Source organism: Pseudomyrmex gracilis, unplaced genomic scaffold, assembly GCF_002006095.1.
Source record: "Pseudomyrmex gracilis isolate BER0280 unplaced genomic scaffold, ASM200609v1 scaffold_153, whole genome shotgun sequence".
Taxonomy (NCBI): domain Eukaryota; kingdom Metazoa; phylum Arthropoda; class Insecta; order Hymenoptera; family Formicidae; genus Pseudomyrmex; species Pseudomyrmex gracilis.
Genome location: NW_018020737.1, coordinates 116,533 through 138,389, shown reverse-complemented (window position 1 = coordinate 138,389; position 21,857 = coordinate 116,533). Strand labels below are relative to the sequence as shown.

The 21,857-nt window shown below is 39.9% G+C and overlaps 1 protein-coding gene across 1 annotated transcript in view; it reads right to left on the bottom strand.

Annotated features, from left to right (window-relative positions):
* The window catches only part of LOC109857270 (semaphorin-1A-like), a 193,181-nt gene that overhangs the window by 73,259 nt on the left and 98,065 nt on the right, over positions 1-21,857 (bottom strand). Inside the window, exons 3-4 of the mRNA XM_020433431.1 lie at positions 6,300-6,396; positions 4,410-4,461 (exon numbers count right to left, since the gene is read on the bottom strand). Coding sequence (XP_020289020.1) covers positions 4,410-4,461; positions 6,300-6,396 — 149 coding nt within the window. The remainder of the gene's footprint in view (positions 1-4,409; positions 4,462-6,299; positions 6,397-21,857) is intronic.

Genomic DNA, 21,857 nt, shown 5'->3' with positions numbered 1-21,857 from the left:
AGAAAACGCTTGTTTTTCTTTCCGCGAAATTCATCGCGCATACTGTGTGCGCGCGCGGTCATATTCAGGACCGTGTGGGTATAAATAAATCAGCATATATCATCGACATATATTTCTCGTCTCACTTATTCTCACGGATGCGAATAAGATGTTATATATCGATTCGCGGAACGGAGAGAAGAGTCCCCTCCCCCCCCGCACACCGCGCCGGCGTTAGCTACCGCGAACATAAATTATGCACTATCGGTGGAACCGATAAGTATTAGCTTAGTTTGAAATTTGTTAGCCGGCGGAGAAGCGAGAGAGCCGGAGAGAGAGAGAGCATTCTAGGGTACCGGCTTTCACAGTCACGAGCGGAAAAAAAGTACGGCGAAGTTAGATGAATCATGAATAAATTTACGCGCCGAACCTTTATCCCGGAATGATCCAAGTTTCTTTATAGTATATATAGTATATATACTCTCTCTCTCTCTCTTCTCTCCACGGTAATGTCGAAACTTATATCGCGCGGCCGGGAAGAAATTGCGCGTACACGTTTAAATTACGTGTGTGTGTATCGGCCGTTCGCTGCCGAAATTTACGCCGGACTCGTATATTAAATATCGCGGCAACAGAAATAACGAATTGCGACCGCGTGATCCTTTCCGATAGCGAAGTAATATCCCGGGAGAGAGAGGAAATATTTCAATATAATTATTAAACGATCATAAAGTGATCCAATTTGTTTCCCCGTGTCTGCGATTTATGGTTACTCGTAAATTACATGGAAAACTAACGTGGTTAAAATTCGACTTATATATGTCAAATCAAAAATTTAAATTGAACAAAATTGGACACGAGTGTGACGGATATATTATATGTATTTCGGGAGTCACAATTATATCTAATTAGAAATTAATTTTTAAATGCGTGTTTTATTGAGTAAATTTTAAATATCCCGTGTATTAAATAATCAGAGAGAAAGAAAGAGATAATAGAGAGAGAGAAAGAGGAAAAAACACGAGATTTGTCGGAAGTAATCAATGTTAAATAATCGAACCCTCATAAAACACTCGAAATCGGATTAATTGGTCGATTTATCAGCCCGAACGTACCAAGTCCCGAAAAAGTCGCGACCTCTCTCTCCCAAGTTCGAAGAAAGTTTCTCTCTTCTTAAAGAGATCGAGAATCTCTCCATTATCTCGTCTTATCGTAGGCGGAAATAACACTCGTTCCCGTTCGAGTTGGCGCGGTGGCTTCTCGACTAAAATTTGCGACGCCAGCACACGGGGCGGGGGCGGGAGAAGAGAACACGGCTTGCAGACTCAATTAGCCCTGCGGAAAACTTTCATGGGGGAGAAGGGATTACGATGTCAACAGCGTCTTTCTTGCGCGAATGACGGTTGCGCGCGGCGCAACCGTCTCGCAAAATTGTTGTTTATCGAAATGGCAGTCTTCCAAGCTTCTTCTCTCTGCCCCCGTCAAGCTTTTGAAATCAAACGGGCTCTCTCGGCTATTTAACTCCGCGCTTCACTTTGCCCCATCACGCGTCTTTATCTTGACTTGCATCGCGCACAGCATCTCTGAAAACTATCTATTTTCTCTCGAGCGCAAACTTCGAGAGATTATAATTGTGAAAGAATGCTTTCTTCAAACGTGAAAACGAATTTTGTAGAGAAGAAGCTCGCGCGTGATGATATAAATTATTTCGTATTATTTTATTATTTTTACTTCGTACAAGTTTTAGGAGGCTTTTTTATTTTCAGTCACGACTCTCTCTCTCTCTCTCGGAAGTTGGGGAAAATATTTCCGCGAGTTGAAAGCAAGTGCGCGGCGCGTGTGCGAAGGAAAACTCTCGCAAATAACGCGAACATACGCTACTGATAAAGAAAAGTTAATTAAGTAAAAATAAAACCAACTGTTTTAAACGAGGTTTTAAATATAAGCGAATACGTGCGGTATGCGTTAAGGTAAAATGCAGCGGAAAAATACAACGAAAGGGCCGTCCCCGTTTTACCGTGTGAGAAAAATGATTATAGCTTCAATAACGCCGGTATTACACGGTATCAAACAATTTCGCGCGCGATATGTATACGTGTGTATGTATATCAGACTACGTCGTTTATTATTAATTCCGAATACCGCTTCTCTGCCACGATAACACAGATGCAAATTAAAATTGAAGACGTCAATCGTTGCATATTGCATGTGCGAACGATCGATTTCAGCGCGGGTGACGATTTTTATTAAAAATTATACGATAATATTTTTTAAATGTAAATTAATTAAAAATTATACTGTGATTAGCGATCGTACAATTCTAAAATAACTTATTTTATTAAGTTATTATGTTATATACAGAGAGAGAGAGAGAGAGAAGCGTTATATTAATTTAGATTCTTGATATTAATACGATATTGCACGTAAAACTATAATTTTAACATTTTCCGATTGATTTTTATTTATGTAGAGGATTGATCGACGCAATGCTGACGTGAATATTCAGAGTAGATCTTGTTATGAAATGCAAATTTCTCTCGTAGCAATTTAATGTTGAATTTTGCGTTATCTTTCCAATTTGCAGTAAATTGATTTGCTCCGACGTATAATATTCGATGTGTATATCATTATCTTATATTCATATTTTTTGCCGTAAACAAAACTTGCGTCGGCATTTCTGTGTTGAAAAAATATGCGCGAATGAGGAAGCAAGCAATTGATACGTGTGCGTAACGTTTTCACAATTATCGGTCGCCGTTTTCGCAAAGACTTCTTTAAACACAAACGTACACATATAACGAGACTCCAATTGAGAGAATTCATTGATATTACGTTATCGTAAATTGACAATTAACCCGTTCCATAAACATGTACCACGTGAAGAATTTATTTTACAATAAAATTTAATATTGCTTGCTCAAATCACTTGCGAATAATTTACATATCGCAAAAAAGTGATAATTTAATCAATTATAGCGAGTTGTATACAAGCGCTAATTAAATCCTACAGCTGTCGAGAAGATAATTTCTTGCGTAAAAATAACCGATGTATTTCGGATCGGTTTGGTGACAAAAATAATTCGATGACGAAATTGAATGTATATATGTAACACGCGTTTATAATGATCTATATTTAGTTTGTTCTGAAAATAAATGAAAAACTATTTCGAATGTTTCCAAAAAGCTGCAGCGACAGGCAAAGAGTGAAAAAAACTGCAGTTCGATAAATTTTCTCGCGAGAGAGAATCGAGAGAAGCGTGCGCGGGTTCAGTTTGTTTTCCATGAAAGAAAGATTATTTGAAAGAAGGATGATTTCAACCGGAAATGCTCTTTTCGCACAAAAGTAGCCGAACTGCATCGAATCAGGTCGCGATATCCAAAAGTTTCACACGGATCTCCCTTCCCGCTCACACTCTGCCTTCTATTACCGACTAAATCCTTCAAATCGGAATCGATCGCGGAATCGCGATACGGTCGCGGCAGCGGTGACTTTTACGATTTTATTCGACGAAGATGTTATTGGCCGACGGGGTAGGAAAAGACACAGAGGGTTGGAGTTTGTCTCCGATCGATCCCTTCACTCGCTGTGTATGTGTGTGTTATGCCGCCTCGAGAAGAGAGAGAGAAAGAGAGAGAGGAAGAGAGAGAGAGAGCCAAAGATTCTCCTCTGTTCGCGCTAACCTCTTTCTACTTTCTGCGGGTTCGCGTCCGAGTGTTAGTTCTCTCCTCGCTGAGTTTCGCGAATTGCGTCGCTCGCAGACGAGATCAATATCGCTTTTGTGACTTCTGCCCCCGCTATCTCGGCGCGAGAAGAACCGCTCGCTCGATTTTTATACACACGGAGAAGAGGTCTTCTCTCAATCTAATTGGAGCGAAGGCCGTAAAAGAAGAAAGGACACATAAAAGAACCCCCATGCTTTGAGAATAATACATGGACTGTATTTTTTATGAACGCGTTTTAAAAACTTGAGAATTTTTTCTAGTCGAGAGAGATGACCTCTATCCGTATGTTTGACTTTTGTGTAAGTTGATTGAGAGTATAAATATTTAAACGAATCGTGGGATCTTTCACGAAAGACAAATTTATTATTGCGACAAATTCTCCTTCACCCAAAGGATGAAAGAGCGTTACTTAGAAATCCGCGTGTCGTCACATCATTTCTTAGAAATCACGCGCGTTCGGGTAATCGTTTTAAAAATAAATATCCAAAGAGGCGCGCTTCAGTAAATCGTTAAGCAGCTCTTTTAGCGTTACGGATGGCTGCGACGATTTTTGAAATATGGCAACTCGAAGGGAAAAAAGAACGAGAGAGAGAGAGAAGAAACGACGCGCGAAGCTATTTAAATCTTCCTGTCGCTCCTCCAATTTAAATCATTCTTTGTCGGGATTCTAGATATTGGAAATGGTAACGGCGAGGCGCTGTACTCACCTGGTCGGCGATCTCCGTTAGATCGTGCAGACTTATGTTGTAAATGGCGTTCCTGCAAAACGAAACGAGAGCGTTAAATCCCGACCCATAAATCGTGTCTCCTCCGTAATCTCTGCGCTTCGTAACACCGACGATTCGGATTGAAGCGCGAGCAAACATTGATAATTACAAGACAGGTGAGTTGAGAACGCGAGAAGAAGGAAATGCACTTAAAAGATAAATCTCAAAGATGTCTTTTTTTTTTTTTTTTTAAACAAACGCTGATTCTAGATAATTTTCAAGTTGCTGATTCTTGCGATCTTTCACGCGCACGCGCAACTGTGTGTAAAAGAGACACGAGAGAGTGCGAAGAATAAATCAAAAAAAAAAAAAAAAAAATCTGAAAGGACAAAATCGGAGTAAAAGATCCGATAGCTATGTATCTCGAAGTATAACGTAATTGATTTTACGATCGACCAGCATTGTGCTGACTTTGTCCGGTGGTGGAAAAGCATAACTCGGAGACAAAAAAAAAATTAAATTATTTTTCGATCCATATCAGGTTTCCATTAGCCAATGTATTTATATCAGATTCCGCAAAGAGATACATTTTTCATCTCCAGCCCGCGGCTTTGGCGGCGTAACTGGAGCAGATTGATATAATGTCAGAAAGCAAAGAGAAGTTACGCACAACACAGAAATGATGAAACGCCGCGACGCGATTCAATTGTGTCGAAAAGTCAAAACCAGCGATATATCGAGAGCACAACCTCGCGCGCGCGTCGCTTTTCATCTGTGAATTTCTGATTCTTAGCAAAAAAAAAAAAAAAAAAAAAAAAAAAAAAAATAAAAAAACAATTTTAACAATCTCTCGTTTCGCGCGGAACATCGCAAAAGCGTGACGTTAAAAGAAATAAATATTTCAGTTAGAATTAAAATTATTTTAAATTATACAACACAAAGGATATGTATTTTTTTTNCGCGCGTCGCTTTTCATCTGTGAATTTCTGATTCTATTCTAAAAAAAAAAAAAAAAAAAAAAAAACTTTGATAAAACAAAATTTTTAACAATCTCTCGTTTCGCGCGAAACATCGCAAAAGCGTGACGTTAAAAGAAATAAATATTTCAGTTAGAATTAAAATTATTTTAAATTATACAACACAAAGGATATGTATTTTTTTTTTTTTTTTTTTTATAATCAGTTAGAATTCTCGAAAGTTTCTTTCTACAGCGCAGATAAATTTTTGAATAGAGTCTGTTCTCCTTTGTGCGTCTATCGATTGAATCGCTTCTGGATATAACAAGATGTCTCAAACACACCTTTCCCTCGCGCGAGTTCTTTGACCAATTTGAACCAGAGTTTTCCTCAGAGAAACGTCGAGGAATCAATAATATCTTCACGTAAACAAAACGCGGATTCAATTGTAATAATACAAATTTTTTTGTTTTTAAAAAACTAAACGCACAAACTAAGATGATGAAAAATAAAATCTTCATTAATTCCGAGCTATCTTTTGAGATTTTATCTTAAAGCTTCTTTCACACACGCAGATTTATATAATATCAAAAAAGGAGCTTAGGGGTATTAAAAAATTAAAATTTTTACTAAAAACAAGTTTTACCAGAAGAGAATCTAGAATTCGATACGCACATTGTCCTCGCTCTTAACGAATACAAATGAATATCGAACGCCGTTGCGCGTAAATCGCGTCTCTGTTTGCCGCTAATACGCGTGATGCTGCGTCACCCGGCTGATGCGTAATCGAATGAATGACTCGTAGCCCGTCAGCCACTTGAGGCTCGTGGCACCAATGAGCGGTGAGTCTAGTCTGATGACTATCTCATTTATGTAAGCCCCCTTTGGTCGCGCGAGGGGATGACGACGCGACAAAGAATCACGTAACAATTACCTGGCACCAATCAGAATAGAGGTCGCTGCACGTTCCAGGAGCTTGAAGTGCTCCACGTGGCTTTCATTGCCCAGGAACCGCTGGCCAATCACCTCACCTGTAACAGGAAAAAAAAAATAGATTGATATGACGTTGCTCAATCCGCACAATACGAGTTAATGAGGATTAATGAGAATAAAAAATCTAACGTATTTTATAATTTAAAAATAAAAAAAAAACAAAAAAAACGTTCTATTTTTTTACAATTCAAATTTAATTCTTTTTTAAATTTACAAAAACCGCAATTCAAAAGCGCATTACAATTGTATTAAATGATACGGCGTAATGTAACGGGGGCGTGCGCCACGTTGAATATTGGAAAACGATAACAATGTAATTTTTAGATAAAGAGAGATTAGATTTTATTTCAAAGTGATGTGTGTGAGGGGCAAATAGAATTTCGTAAAGAGAGTATGGATTTCTTATTAAAGCGTTCGCAGAAATATGATCTCTCTCGTGCATCGATCAATCATTCGTCTGAGTCATATAACGCACGCCGGACTTCGTAAGCAAACTCGCATCATGTAACAATGCTTCTATTAACTCGTCACGTATGTGAATGAGCCAGCCTTGTATGCGCTTTATCCGCCCGTGCGCGTCATTATGTTATATCCATTTTAGCCGATAATGTGAAGAATATTACAAATTTAATAAGCAGCAGCGTGCTCTTCGCGTTCGCGAATTTCTCTTCATATTTGAAATCGATCCTTTAGACGCGACGTCGCGAGACACCGTTTTCGCTATTTCACCGTCATCCAAATTTTATGTAATTTGCAGTCAAAAAAATTCCCGATCAATTATACTCAAGACCGTATCGTCTCTCGTTAAATTTTTCAGATCAATTTTGCATTAATTTTTAATTGCGACACGAACTCGGCGAAGAAATGTTTTTTTTTCTTCGTAACTTTGTAGAAAATTTATAAAAGAAACTTTATTTTTTAAATTACACAGCAAAATATTGTGTGCACAAGTTTTTTCTGCTGTTACAAATGTAACAAAGAAAAAAAAACGTCGTAGCGTTATCTGACGAGATGTTACTGTGTCACACTTTATTCAAGCCCGTCAATCTACGTATAAATCTTCACTTGCTTGGTTTTTTTATTTGCGCGATAATTTCGATCTTATGCAAAGTCGTGGGATCGAAACGTTTGCATTTTTCAATTCTTAACGAAGTTCCCGTGAAGTTCCCGCGCACCAACAATCACATCGGTTCTTATTAGTCTTTTCCCAAAATTTAGCAAATTTGCTCGACGAGCGTTATAATTAATTTACTTAATTAATCTAGATGAAAAAAATCAAATTTAAAACACAAAAACTAAAACGACACTACGTTTACCACGTAGGGGGTACGGATCACTCGATATAAAATCCACGACACGATACAGCGAACGATGCGTCGTCTCCGTCGACAGAAGAACTTGTTACGATAAGCGGCGAAAGGACAGAGAGAGGTGAGGATGGGGTTTAGAAAGCAGAGGAAAAGATATCCGAGAAGAGCACGTGTAAAAGAGTACAAGGGAGAGCGTCTCTCAGCCTTTAGTCGGCGATAAAGCGCCGCGCCTACTTTGTGGCGGCGCGGCAACGGGGGGGGGGAGGGGGATGTTCTTTCTCTCTTCATCTCTTCTCGCTTCCGATTTCCTCTCTCTTTCCACTCGCCGAGTCGCTGCAGCAGCAAGTCTACCACGTCGGCCGCCGACACTCCACGTCGTTTCACGACCCTTTCTCCTCGCTATGCAACCCACAGCCACACGGGGCCCCGCCGCACGTTTTCCAACCCTTTCCCCGGAACACAGTTCCAAAGAGCGATCATTCCAGCGGATATTTCGCGTTATGTTTTTTTCACTTATGTATGCGACCGCGTTACAGCGTGTATCGGGGGAGTGGAGAAGAAAGATAAGAAGAAAGAGGGCGGGGGGAGGAGGGATAAAGCCTTTTTACGAAAGCCTTTATGCATCCCGTATAACGTCGATTCTTACTTATAGAAGAATAAAAAGTCTGCGGAAAAAATTATGGTTTTCTATCTTGAGAAAAAAATTGTGCCAATTTTTTTCCTCAGCAAAATTGTAAGATGAAACTGATCGCTCTTTTTTTTTTTTTTTTTTATTAAATTTTACTCTAATCTTCGGTTATCAAACGAAGAAAGCTTGACGATTCTTGAAGGACAAACGCGCGTTTGTTTTCAACAATTTGTACTTAATTTGGTTTGTCGTCAAGCTTCACGCATTTTACATTGTACGCGAAGCAATTACGGAAATTACGTGGCGTCGCGCGATTCTCGGAAGCATCCGAGGTACAGGCCAAAAAAATTACGTCAATCAAAAAAATAACGTATTTGATTGTGTCACTACTTGAGAAATTATCTTTTACATTACGTCTAATAATCATCGTAGCCTTGTGAGAAACCAATTCCGAGAAACGTTATAATATAAATAACGAAGAGAAGTGAAAAACGCAATATCGAGAATCAATTTGTAAAGTAACTTCTAAAGAATATTGTCAATGGCGAATCTATACGTGTGTATCTCTATATATTCACCGCATTCGACTCGTCACTTGCCTTGCCAAATCCATCGAGACGGGTCCCTCGACGATCTCGTCGGATGCTTCTCTCCCGTGATGATCTAAATGTCGCGAATAACAATCGCGGGGGACTTGTCGATTCGAGTGAACGACGCGAAATGCGCGCGCGACATTCGCGCGCGTCGAAGACGAAGTTACTCGGCGGCGAGACGCGACGCGACTAACACCGATCCAGACATCGAGAAACACATCGATTGTTCCGTCAAACGATTATTCGACTGACGCTTCGAAATGATCGCTCGTTGTTAAATTCGCCATTTCTGACACACGCTGATGCACAGAATTCACTCGAGAGACGAGCGAAAACAAGCCCCGAACACGGAAAGGTCGCGCGCTACTCGACGCGAAGTGTGTCAAATTTGAAAAACAACACAATGGCCGATCCGAGCGTTCTCGAAAATTTCCGACTTGTCACGAGCGGCGCGCTACATATTTCGATATCAATTTCTAATTGCATTTCTACTTACGGATTGCAAATTGGAATCTCCGTGTAAAAAGCAATTTCTCAAATGGAAAGAACGATTCGCCGCGCTTTTAAAAAATCGATAAATCTAAATATAAAAATAATGGAAAGCGAAAATATCAGTAAAAGATGCAATAAAAAAATCATGTTATATAAAAAGGTTTTTTTTGGAGGTATTTTTTTCCCCAAGATTCTAAATAAAGAGCTTCAACGCTGATGCGCGACATAAATAAATGATTATTTATAACATCAATATTCACATGTGTAACCGCTTTTCGCTTTGAAATAAAAAGATATTTTCGATGTTTAAATATTATTTTCTCATTTATATTGTTTTGGTCGGGATGCAATCGCGAATGCAGCAACAGATTTTGTCTTGTTGATAAAAAAAAAAAATGCGCAAGTAAAAGAAATTCGTGCGTAATAAAATTTCGACATGCACGGTAACGAGAAATGCGACACTATATATATTTCATGAATAGCGGAGAAGCGGAAACGGGGTGAGGACGAGACCCAATAACACTCGCGGAAAATCGTCGTAGCGAAAGGCTTAAAGACTCTATCATCGAGAGTACGTGAGATCGTGCGGATGAGTTTTCCGATACGTTAATCGGGTCGGGGATGGCATTCCCGTTTGGCACACATTCCGATTTGCTTTCTCTCTCTCTCTCTCTATATATATATATATACATATATTCCGAAAAGAGCCGGAAACGGACCTGTCGTCGGGAGATCTACGTGTGGCGGTGAGTTCTCCCGAGAGTAATTCCGCGATATGCGCGTAACTGCCGTCGGTAGAAGGAGGACCGTTGACTGATTTCTACGCACGTTGCAACAAGCGCGGTGCATCTCGTTTTATGACGGTAATAAAAAAAAAGAGAGGAAAATACACACGGCGCATGTAAGCGGAGAAAGTATCCTCCCGATAACAATCGGCCTTGTGTCACTCGATAGCTCAGAAAAATTTTTATTCTATCAATAGCGAGTGTCATTCTAAACAGAGAGAGAGAAAGAGAGAGAGAGAGAGAGAGAGAGAGAAAAGAAGTAGCATTTAAATTTGTTTTTCTCGAGGGAAACTTCACGCAGTCACGCAATGTTTTTTTTTTTTTTTTAACTCCCAAAGGAATTCGCATTCAATTACAAAATTCCGTAAAATAATCATAAAACTTCTACGTGGCGAAACTCGGAAACTACATAAATAACATCGTTAGAAAATCATGGGACGCGGAGGAAAGCACACGCTTGTGTACATTTGGAACGTTCGCGCTATTTTCTGCGCTTTTGGCAGTCAATCTATATTAATTCCAACAGGATACACTTTATGAATCCGTTCGCCGCAGAAACGCGATACACACACACACACACACACATATATATATATATATCCCAAAGTTCGTTTATGTATGCGTGTTCGCGGTGCAGCAAGTAGATTTACGTGATTGAATCTCGCGAGTCTATACAAGTCAACTCCAATAACTTCTTTACCGCATCCAGTTTAGAATCTATCGAGCGTGTTAATTTCTTTTACTTTCAGATGCATTTCTTGAGCAACTCAAACCTGTCAAATACAAGTGAGCGCAGAAACGTCGCAGGTTTGAAGCGAATTTTCTTATTTTTTTTTTTATCTTTTAATTAATTACGGTTCTATCTTTGTTCCCCCGTATTGATCGTTTTATTTTCGCGTTATTCTCTTCTTCCAAGTGTGTCAGATAATAAATTTATGTATATAAATACTTATGATTTAGTGCGAAAATAAGAATAAAAAATTACATTATGGCTTTGTAATGAGAAACCGAAGTAAGCACGTCGTAAAAAGGCGAACGAGAACCGTAAGTAGCTTCACGCATCAGTGTCTGGCTCTCTCATCCGTTCTTTCACGACGTACTTACTTTTAAAAATAAAAACGACGTGCGCGTCTCGTGTAAATATATATATATATATATATATATATATATATATATATATATTTACACACATATAAAATATATAAAATATATACATATATATGATGCAGTACTTCGTGTTCTCGCGCGAGAAGGACGTTCTAATCGCTCGGCTGTGCATCGGAGTCTCTCGGAGTTGATAAAGCCATTTAGGCTCTTTGATCCCGAAATTGGATATAACCTTCCGAGATAATATAATTTCTATCCATCATTTTCAGCAATGGTTATTGGGTAAGGGAGGAGAGGGAAATAGAAGGCGAAATCCAAGAAGCTTGTTTCCGAGCTCATTTGCAAGGCGAACGTTACTTTCTTCCGCTTCGGCATACGTTACCTTAATTTCGACATCGTTGTTCTTTACCGCGATGCATATGGATGGCCGGTCTACGATTGTGTTTTCACCCTTACGGGGCGCCTCGTAAGCGCGCGCACACCCGTACGTAAAATACATATGCATACGTGGTCCTATACACATACACACATATATTGTAATCACGGCACAACGACCGAGGAGAGAGGGGGTGAGTTTGGCACGCGCCACAACCCTTACGATATAATTTCTTATTCCCCGGCATCTCGTCACCGCCTTTAACCGGCACGCGACTCGCGGCAGATAAAGATCGATCTTCGTCTCTCTTAAAAGTGTACAAGATATTGCAGAACCACCCGGAAGTTTCTTTCTATTCTTTGCGCGAAACTACCTCAAGTACCATCCGCGAGCGAAATTTACAATTTAAAATCCTTTATTTTATCGCTCCAAAGAAGAAAGAATAATGAAACAAAATAGAGCCGAAGGTAACAAACCGAAAATGCAAATGAGAAGCTTTTGAGAGTCGCGACGCGCGGAGAAACGTGTGCAAAATATTTATTCAAATGAATTTGAAAAATTACTTATACGCCAAATTATTTGACTGATTGGGAAAAATAATTATTACCGTTACCCACGTGTTTCTCTTTTTCTTTGATTTTGTATATATCAGTCGGCGATTCTCTAAATCCTATATCGCTATTTATCAATATTTTTATCAAGGGAGAATATCACGCGATATATTCAAAAATCTCCGATCAGACAAACATGCAATCGTCACGGAATGCGCCTAGCGTATCGATTGTGTACATAACACGAAGACTCGGCGCGGATAAACGAAATTGACTCCTCGACGAGTAGAGTCGTTTTCGAAACGTATATTGATATCGGCTCGTGGCTTACGAATCCTGGCCCGCATTGACTCGAATCAATTTCCTTGGCTGATCGATGCTTATCGACAACTCCCCGCTTCCTCTATCAATGTTTGGCTTGGGTGATCGATCGGGTGACCCCGCCGCCGATTTCGTTTAATTCTCATCACGTGACAGCGAAGATCTCCCGCGTTAAAAACGGGACACGCGATCGCGAGATCTCGATTTATCGACTATCTTCGTCGAGCGCGCCGACGCTCGATCGGTTAATTAAAATCATCCGATACCGCGATGCGGATCGAACAACAAAGCCAACTCTCTTTCGAAGCGTGTGGCATAATGTTCCACACGTTTTCTTCATTTACACGTGATACGTATTCCAACGAATTCAAATATATTCAGAATAAACATTGTAATATATAAACATCGTAATATATATATGCAAAATGCAGAAATAATAATGCACATGAATCATGAAATATAAATGTAAACATACATATTTTTGAAAAAAAAATGCAAAAATAATCTTTGCGCGGGGGAGAAACAAATTTCGCGTCGCAGGAAATTCGAAATAAAGCTTCTAAGAGTCAACACAGAAACGCGAAAAATAACAAATAAGTGTATTTTTATTATAAAAAAATTCACTGGCGCGTAAAATAATGTTTAAAATTTAAATAAATATTAAAAATGTGCTTATATTAGCGTCGCGTGTTCAAATGTAGCATTTTTTTTCTTTTTTTTTTTTTTTATCAACTGAACAGAATGAAACGAGAGAAAGATGCACGAGAGACACGTCCCCGATAAAGGATTTTTCCACATTCGATGTAAGATCGTTAATGGAATATTTCGCGCCACGAAGATCACGTAAAGATCCAGTTTGCGAAATGGCGAACCGGTGTGTTAGGGCTTAATACAATTTGTATGCACGTTGCGTTACGTGTGTAACACGTGTACACATATAATTCGACCGTGTCTCATATACACACACGCGCGCGCGCGCGCGAAGGCCTTTATTTGCGCCGCAATTTTACTTTAATAATATAACTTCACATAATTTCGCCGTGTTATTTCACTTAAGTCACTAAATACAAAATATATACCTACTCCCACGGACATTTGCATTTATATTGGCTTATTATACGCGCGGCCGGCGTTACCTCAGTGAGAGAGCCACCACCTGGCACACCACCATCGCCACCTTTTATCCCTACGGTTATTCCTACTTGGCACATTTTTACGCAATCGATAGTGTACCTTCTTAACGGCAGCGATTTAACGAACAAGCGCCGCGCGGATGCAATTTATTTTCCGCGGTCCTCGACGCGCGCACAATACGCGAACGAGTCCGCTATTGTCATTTCCACGACAGCCAGGTTGAAACATGACAACATTAAATTGTATCGACACGCGGCGGAAGAAAGTCCTTTAAATATTGCGCGAAGGTAAGACGGAAATTATTCCGAGGAAGAAGGGGGGGGGGCTCTCTCCAACGGCGAAATGTGTATTCTGTCTACATTTTAATAAATTAAGCGTTTTCGTATCAAGGGGAAGTTTAATAAGAAAAAGAGAAAAAATAAATATACGATATAAGAAAAGTTTAACTTAAATTAATATTTTAATTTCCAAGTTTATATTTCCGACTTTCAAGATTTTCTTCAAACAGGGAGAGACGGAAACTGGACCGTCTTTCTCTTTCTCTCGTTCTCGAGTATTAAACGTATTTTGTCTCAAGATTAGTTAGAGAAGATATATTTAAATGTTGGATTTATTCTTTCGCTTATATTTCTCAAATATACGAAAATGTCGCGCTCTGAAATCAGTGCTGTTACTGAAATTAAAAAAAAAAAACAGACAGATTCCCGTTTCTAGTTGATTAAAAACTGACGACTCCCCCCAGATAAAAGTCGATACACATTATTATTTAGCTTATTTTATTCACAAAAAATGTCACTCTTAATAAAGAAATTAAACCTTGATAAGAAGAACGAGTTTTTTTTTCAAGGCTTTACAGAGAAATCCGAGAGGATACGATGGAGCGTCTGAAGGACATAAAATGAATAAATAAAAACACTCAAATCTCTTAATTTTCCGGCGCATGGAAATCTACGTTGAGAAACATTTTATTTTTATCCGTCTATCAATCTACTGTCTGCGCTCAATGGCTCCTACTAGCGTGGGTGGTTCGTATCGGGGACCCGGGGTTTGGCGGAATCTCAGCGCCGCCGAGCCTCCCTGCGAGCCACCCTCTCTCGAGCCTGATTGTCGGCGACGCGCGACGGTCGGACGTGCGGTGCCTATCTACCGATCTATCACTGTGGTAATTAAGTCAAACAAAGGCAAGCGTGACGATCGATTCGAGCGTGCAAGCGCGGCAGCGACAAAATGTCACGTCGCCCGGTACCTTTCTCGCTTCGTGCGCGTCGGATAAAACGGCGGAGACTCGTCTCTCTCTCTACCTCCCTCCCTCCCTCCAACCCCTCGCTCGATATTACCGAGGTTAAATATCGCGAGACAAGTCGCGCCGCGGCAAGAAGAGCATCGTGCTTGTCTTATCTTACCACCACCAATACACTTCCCGCCATGGCATTATAATGTTCTTAAAGTAAATTTTACATCGGCAGCCAGCTCGAGCGCCGCGCTCGCGCGCCAAAGGCTTTATATTATAATCTTTCGAGTTTCTATCTTCACGTACTAAATATTATGCAAGCGGAGATAAGTACTTTTGTAAGAGAAACGATAAAAAGAAATAAACCGGTTCGAGGACGAGAGCAACGTTAACAAAGTGTGTGTAAAAATTATTCTTATTTTTTTTCCGGAGAGAAACAAGACTGACTGCAATAACACAACCAAACTGTTATAACGATGTCAATTGTAGCAACGATATTGTACATGCGATATTTTTTCTTATTTCTTTCATTTCTTTCTTTAAAAATCAATTCCGCGACCTTATCGGGGCTCTTGAATCAAAACTACTTTCTTTATCGGCTCGAAACCACGAAAGAACGAAGACCACACAAACCGATAGTTACCCTAATCACAGTCCGAAATCACGCTCATCGGATTATAAACTTTCGTACGGCGCTTTTGCTTTCTACGGAGGTCATTCCACCGGAGCTTTTATCATACGTATCTCTCTCGTATTCTCTTTGTTTCCTCGCACTTTATTTTCCCACACCCCCTCCTCGCTCTCACCCTTCCTTCTTTGCGCACAAGCAGGATTTTAGCCGTGTAAAATAAAGACGTAATGTTCCGGCAGCGTCCTTTGAAAGCAGAACAAAAAAAAAAAAAGAAAAAAAAAGATATTTAGCTTACCGACTGGTGTAAAAAACTTAAAAGCGCGAAACATCTTGAATTTTTATCCCTCTTTCATTTTTATTGTTTTTATTTACATTTTCTTTCACTTTGCTTTTTACTGAATTAATAACTCCTGACGAATACTTAAATCGACAGTTTTTGTTTCATTTACAATTAACGAGAATTGGCAAAAGTTAATTGCACTCTGAAAAAGTTTGCGTTTATTAAAAAAAAAAACACAAAAATATATTTTCAATCCTATTAAATCCTACTTAGCTCTGCTAAGCCGCACGTAGCGCCATGAAATGTCGAAATTGCGAGGTTAAATCTTCACGTGACTGTTAAAGCCGACAATTTTAAATATATATATATATATACACCTATTTCGTTTCTCGTGAAGCATTTCGCATTATTCTAGTCATCGCATAAAAGGGCGCAATTAGAACCGGAAAATACAAGTACGGACAGCTGCAAAATCGGTCAAAAGCGTACTAGAGTGGAGTAGGCGCATTGTGTACTCTTGATGAACGTAAAAAAGGGGGGTATCTATTTATACTGTATAGTGTACTCGAAGAAACAACGAGGGTGGAGAGATTCACGTCTTTACTCCTCCCCCCCGTGCCAGCATTGTAGTCGCACGAAAATTATGCATGAGGGTTCCGCGATTGTAAGAACGAAACTGCGCCGCGATAAAAAAAAAAAAAAATGTAAATCAGCGCAAGTTGCTAGTTACATACTGTAACTATATATTTCGGTGTATACGCGGTTTACACGCGCGCCGAAGTTTATTGTACGGAGAAAAACTAATATTTATGATCACGTGTTTGACAATATACTTCGCGATATAAAACGCAATGTTTGCGTTACAATTACTCGGTTACAAAATGCGGGAAGGTTTTTGTGCGAGGTTTTTTTTTCTTTTTTTGTTTGAAAACGAAAGCTCTTTTGTTTCTTCTCTGTTAATTTGCGCTAGAAACAACAAATATGCCAAAAAAGGCTGCATCGCTCAAAAAAGTTACCGAAGAAAAAAAAACAAAATATATACAAACGTACTATTGTTTCGGAAGAGTTAAGAGATCTTGTCTTATCGAATATGCAAATATTTCGATGTCAAAGTTTTACGCGAGGGTGAGGGGCGGCGTGCGCGCGGCTGAAATGCACCGCGTCTACATGAAATGCGAATTAACTTCCGGAGAACCCGGCTTGAGCTGTTTTCGGAAGCGCGTTATGTAACTTGGCATCCGGCAGTAATGCAACGCGAGATAACGAAACGTATACATATAGACAAATATATATAATATATATATTTATGTGTGTATATATGTATATATATGTATATGTATATATATATTTATATATATATGTGGTGTGTGGAGAAGGGTGAGTGTGTGTGTGTGTGTACATGAGCATATATTATATATATAAATATATATAAATATATATAATATATGCTCCGCGAAAACAAAAGAAAAAGAGAGTACTTCCGGAACAAAAGACAGATTAATTAGTCGTTGTATCGCCCGGCGCGCGCTGAGTAGCACCTACATACGCCGTATGAATGTAAATGATATGGCAGAGCGGCACACTCGATACGGCGAAAAGACCGACCGGGTTTTATTGCGGACCAACCTACGTGTGATTAAGTCCGCGCGCGGAGAACGAGAACGTTTCGCACGTAACGCGAGTATGTTAATGTTATTTGTTCTAGGCACCGGAGATATTATAATTCGCCGAGGTCGCGGACGTGATGAATCGCGGAAAGAGCTTGCGAAAGAATTTCTTATTAAATTTACCGGTGCGAGATTCTGTCGGGCGGAAAATCCACAGATTGAATTGAAATTACAATGACAAAAAGAGAACAAGAGAGAGAGAGAGAGAGAGAGAAGGGAAGAAGGTTCGTATGTCGAAACGTGCAGTCGCGTTCGTCGTGAGATGAAAGATGAATAAGAGTAATTGGGAAATTTAGTATAAATTCGATCTTAATCTCCGCGAAGGGCCTCCTTGTGTATATCCGCTTAAGAAGGTTGACACGTCGTCCGTTCCTTCGCGTTCAAATGGAGTTTCATATTTCACCGACGCGCTAAAGCACCCAACTGTCTCCTCGAACAATCTTTCACGACCGCCGCCGTAAACGAGACTGATTTTCCACATGACTGGATTTACCACGCATTTAACGCCTCGCTAATGTCTCATAAAGATTTCCGCGGATATTCTCACTGTGCCGTGAAAGATTAGTAGTAGCGAGTTATTCCGCGAATATATATACCTACATATATATACAGGGTGTCCCAGAATTGGTGTAACATCTCTCGTAGACAGATAGAAGTAGTAAAAGACTGAGTCAACAAGTCCTATTACCATTTTGCTAGATTTCGCAATAGTTACCGAGATCTTAATTAACAAAGATCCGCGCGAAAGATACGCGCGTAAGACAGCCCCCCGATGCACGCTTACTCGCTGATCTTTGTTAATTAAGATCTCGGTAACTATTGCGAATCTAGCCAAAATAGGTATAAGAACATTTTGACTCGGTTTTACTCCTTCTTATTTGTTCACGAGAAATGTTACACCAATTCTCGGGACACCCTGTATATTGCGATAAAATTATGAAAAAGGTGATGGCAAAATACTTGAGAAGAAAATATAAATGGCCCGCGCGAAGAACGCTGCGAGTGTAATAATGGATATCTCGACGTATCACCTCGTGTTTTTCTCGTGAAATGTTTTTTTCGAAAAGAACCGGGTTTTATTTTTGCGGTCCGAAATAAGTTGGAGAATTTTCGTTGATTTTGGATAATCGCGCGATAATGCAACACTTAAAATATATTATTCGTGAATGACAGATGGTCGGGAAATAAAATGAAGTTTCGTTCGAGCACGAAATGGCTGTTACATTTATCTCTTACCGTATTTATTCTCTCTAGAAGACTAATTCTGATTGGCACAACTTTCTTCGAAGCGTAAATCAAGTCGGGATTGAAAAGCTAAGTATTTCCCGATATGCAATTGCTTTTTTTCTCGGCAATTTTCTTTCGTCTTTTTTATCGACTCGCTTTTGGTCGGAAAAAAAAAAAAAAAAAAAAACAACATATTTATCGCGATCCGGCACGATTGATATTAGATATTGACAGGACGCGAGTCGTCGGTCGAATATCAATCACCGGTTTTGCGCGAGATATTTATCAAGTCACCTGAAATTAAATGTAACCGAAATAATCAAATCGCGGTTGCAAATTTAATAGGACGAGAAGAGAAAGAGGAGCGAAATAAAAAAAAAAAAGAGAAGAGAAACAGAGGAAGAGAGAAAGAGAGAGAGAGAGAAAGAAAAAAAAAGAGAGAAACGGCCACTTAAAAAAGGCGAACGCGGCGTCAGCCTCCGAGATAGTTGAAGAATTCCACGGGAAATCACTTCGGCAATCGACGTCGTCGATTTCTCGCGTATCGGAGATAAATAAAGTACGTGTGCGCGGGGAGGAACATACCGATTCAGCGTGAAATATCGAGACTTATCTTTCATCGGGAGCGAGCCGCTAAAATGAGAAAACGCCTGCCTTTCGCCGAGGAAAACCGCTTAAAATCGCTCCGAGCGAGGGTAGAAAGAACTCCCGGCGTCGATGGGAGCAAAAAGGTATATATATATATATATATATATACCTCCTCTTCCCCCTTCGCCATTCCGACAAGAGACTTGCGAGAAAGAGACGCACTCGCGGTTACAGGACCGCGACTCCCGCAACTTCGGCAAAGTAATACGCTTTTACCTCTCCCGCTGCAGTTACACCGCGTTACGTAAAAAAAAAAAAAAAAAAAAAAACGAGGAAAAGGAAGATACGTATATCGCTCGCGCGCACGAATAGTCGAACTTATCAAAATGCCATTAAGAATTTTTTTATACGTATCTGGGTCGCAAAAAGAAGGTATCTCTATGCGAGAGAGAGACGCAACATTATTTCTTCTGCAAGAAGATCGTCGTAATTCGAAAAGTAATGCTTCTTCTTCTTCGAAGACAAACTTGGTAACGACAGAAGAAAAGTAGTAAATAAAAAAAATATACAGGGGTAAACAGTAAAGTGATTGGCCCTTTGAGGAAGAGAGTAAATAATGAATGTAAATAATAAATTATTAATTCTGATTGAGCAAATTCGGTATTTTTGTCGACGCAGCAAAGGTGTTGCAAAAATTATACAACATATGTTCCACACATTGCACATTGCGCAACTTCAACGTTTTTCTTGGACATACGCAAAAAAAAAAAAAAAAAACTTGCATAAACGTGGTGTACTATAAAATAAAATTTTTTCACGTTATAACAATCATCGCGATATGTCGACGTCACGCGTGTGTCTAGAGTGTTTTTCCGTGAAATGTTCTGATTATGTGCGATGTAATGCGCGCACGGAGAAATATATATTTTACACATCCGCGAGTAAAGTTCGTTTTGCGCGATAATCTTCTCGCGGAGAGAGAGAGAGAACGTTCTCTCTCTGCTCGCGCGCTCGTATTTTTACGCCAGCGACATTTGTGAATTATGCGCCCGCGACCTGCTAAACTCGTGTTAATGCTAAATAAACTCGACGTTATCGTCATAAAATGTGTACACGTATTATATTCGCAAACCTAAAGTAAATTTTGCCTTGTTTGCCCCGCTTTGGGAAATTTTATGAAATTACGCGCCGCTAAGACTGACGACTAGCGTCGTCGCGTGCAGAGTGTTCAGATTTCGTATTTTCCACGTCGCGTTCGAGCGGCGTGTTCCCCGACGCAATAGCTCCCGTATTAGAGAAATAACAGGCTCCTTGTCGGGTGCGCACAGCACCCCAGTGAACCATTTTCTTCTCGAAAAGAGTTATAAATCCACTTATGCGAAGTAGAGCCGCGATATCAAGTGCCGCGACAAAAAAAAAAAAAAAAATTCGCGCGGGCGCGCATGACGAACAATGACACACGATATTCGCTTAAGTAAAATTGCTTTCGAATTGATCGCAGAGAAATTGCGGTTGGAATAGAGAAACGTAACGTTTCTAAAACATTCAGCACAAATGTACAATAAAGTTAAAAAGACACGAGAGAGTGATCGAGTGTCTTTTTCATATTGTGACACGTATCGAGAAGTAGTGCGTCGCACCGCGTGTCTTTAAAACCATGACTAAAGTAAAAAAGTCACGTGACTTTTTTATTCACGTGTTGTTTGTCCTCTCCTCCTCTTGTCACGTGACTGTACTTTGGTCATAAGTTGATTTTTAAAAACACGTGACTAAAATAACGTTGTGTGACTTTAGTCATGTGTTGATTTTCTTCTCCTCCTTGTCACGTGACTTTACTTTAATCACGTTTTCAAAGACACGTAACCAAAGTAAAGTCACGTGACTGTAGCCACGTGTTGTTTTTCTCCTCTTCCCTGTCACATAACTTTATTTTAGTCATGTTTTTAAACACACGTGAGTAAAGTAAAGTCACGTGACTGTACTCGCGTGTTGTTTTTCAACCCTTTCCTCTCTTTATTTTTTTAGATTGATTTTCGCGCGCGTTATTTCTGACACCTGTCATAGCGTGTAGTATATTTGTAAGACGGTAATGCTTTGTTTTGTTTCTTTGTTAATTCCCACGTGTCTTTTCAAAGTGTCAAATCGCGCGTACATATCGGTTTCCGCTTCTTCCGGCAGGAAACGTAAGATAGGGAAGAAAAAAAAATGCAAATAGCGGGGATAAGCCAGAACTCTGAAAGCAGCGGTAGCAGCAGCGCTATATACGCGATACGGCAACGAGGCTTCTTGCGGTCGTAACGAAAACGAAAACGACCTCCGTTATCACGCTTAAACGGGGTTACTTGCCGGTTGCAAGTCGAAATCGGGAAGCAGTACCGAGAGTCCTAAAACTCTAAGCGCTGCTTCTCTCCTCTTCTGCTTCCTCTCCTCTTATCGGGGTTCGCTTTCTTTGTCGCGAGCTTTTGTCCGCCGGAAGCATTGTTTGCAGCCGATACCGCGGTGACGTGCCGTATTCAACTACGTACCGCGTAAAAACGAATTTCTCCCTCGTTTCTTTTTTTTTTTTTTTTTTCGAAAA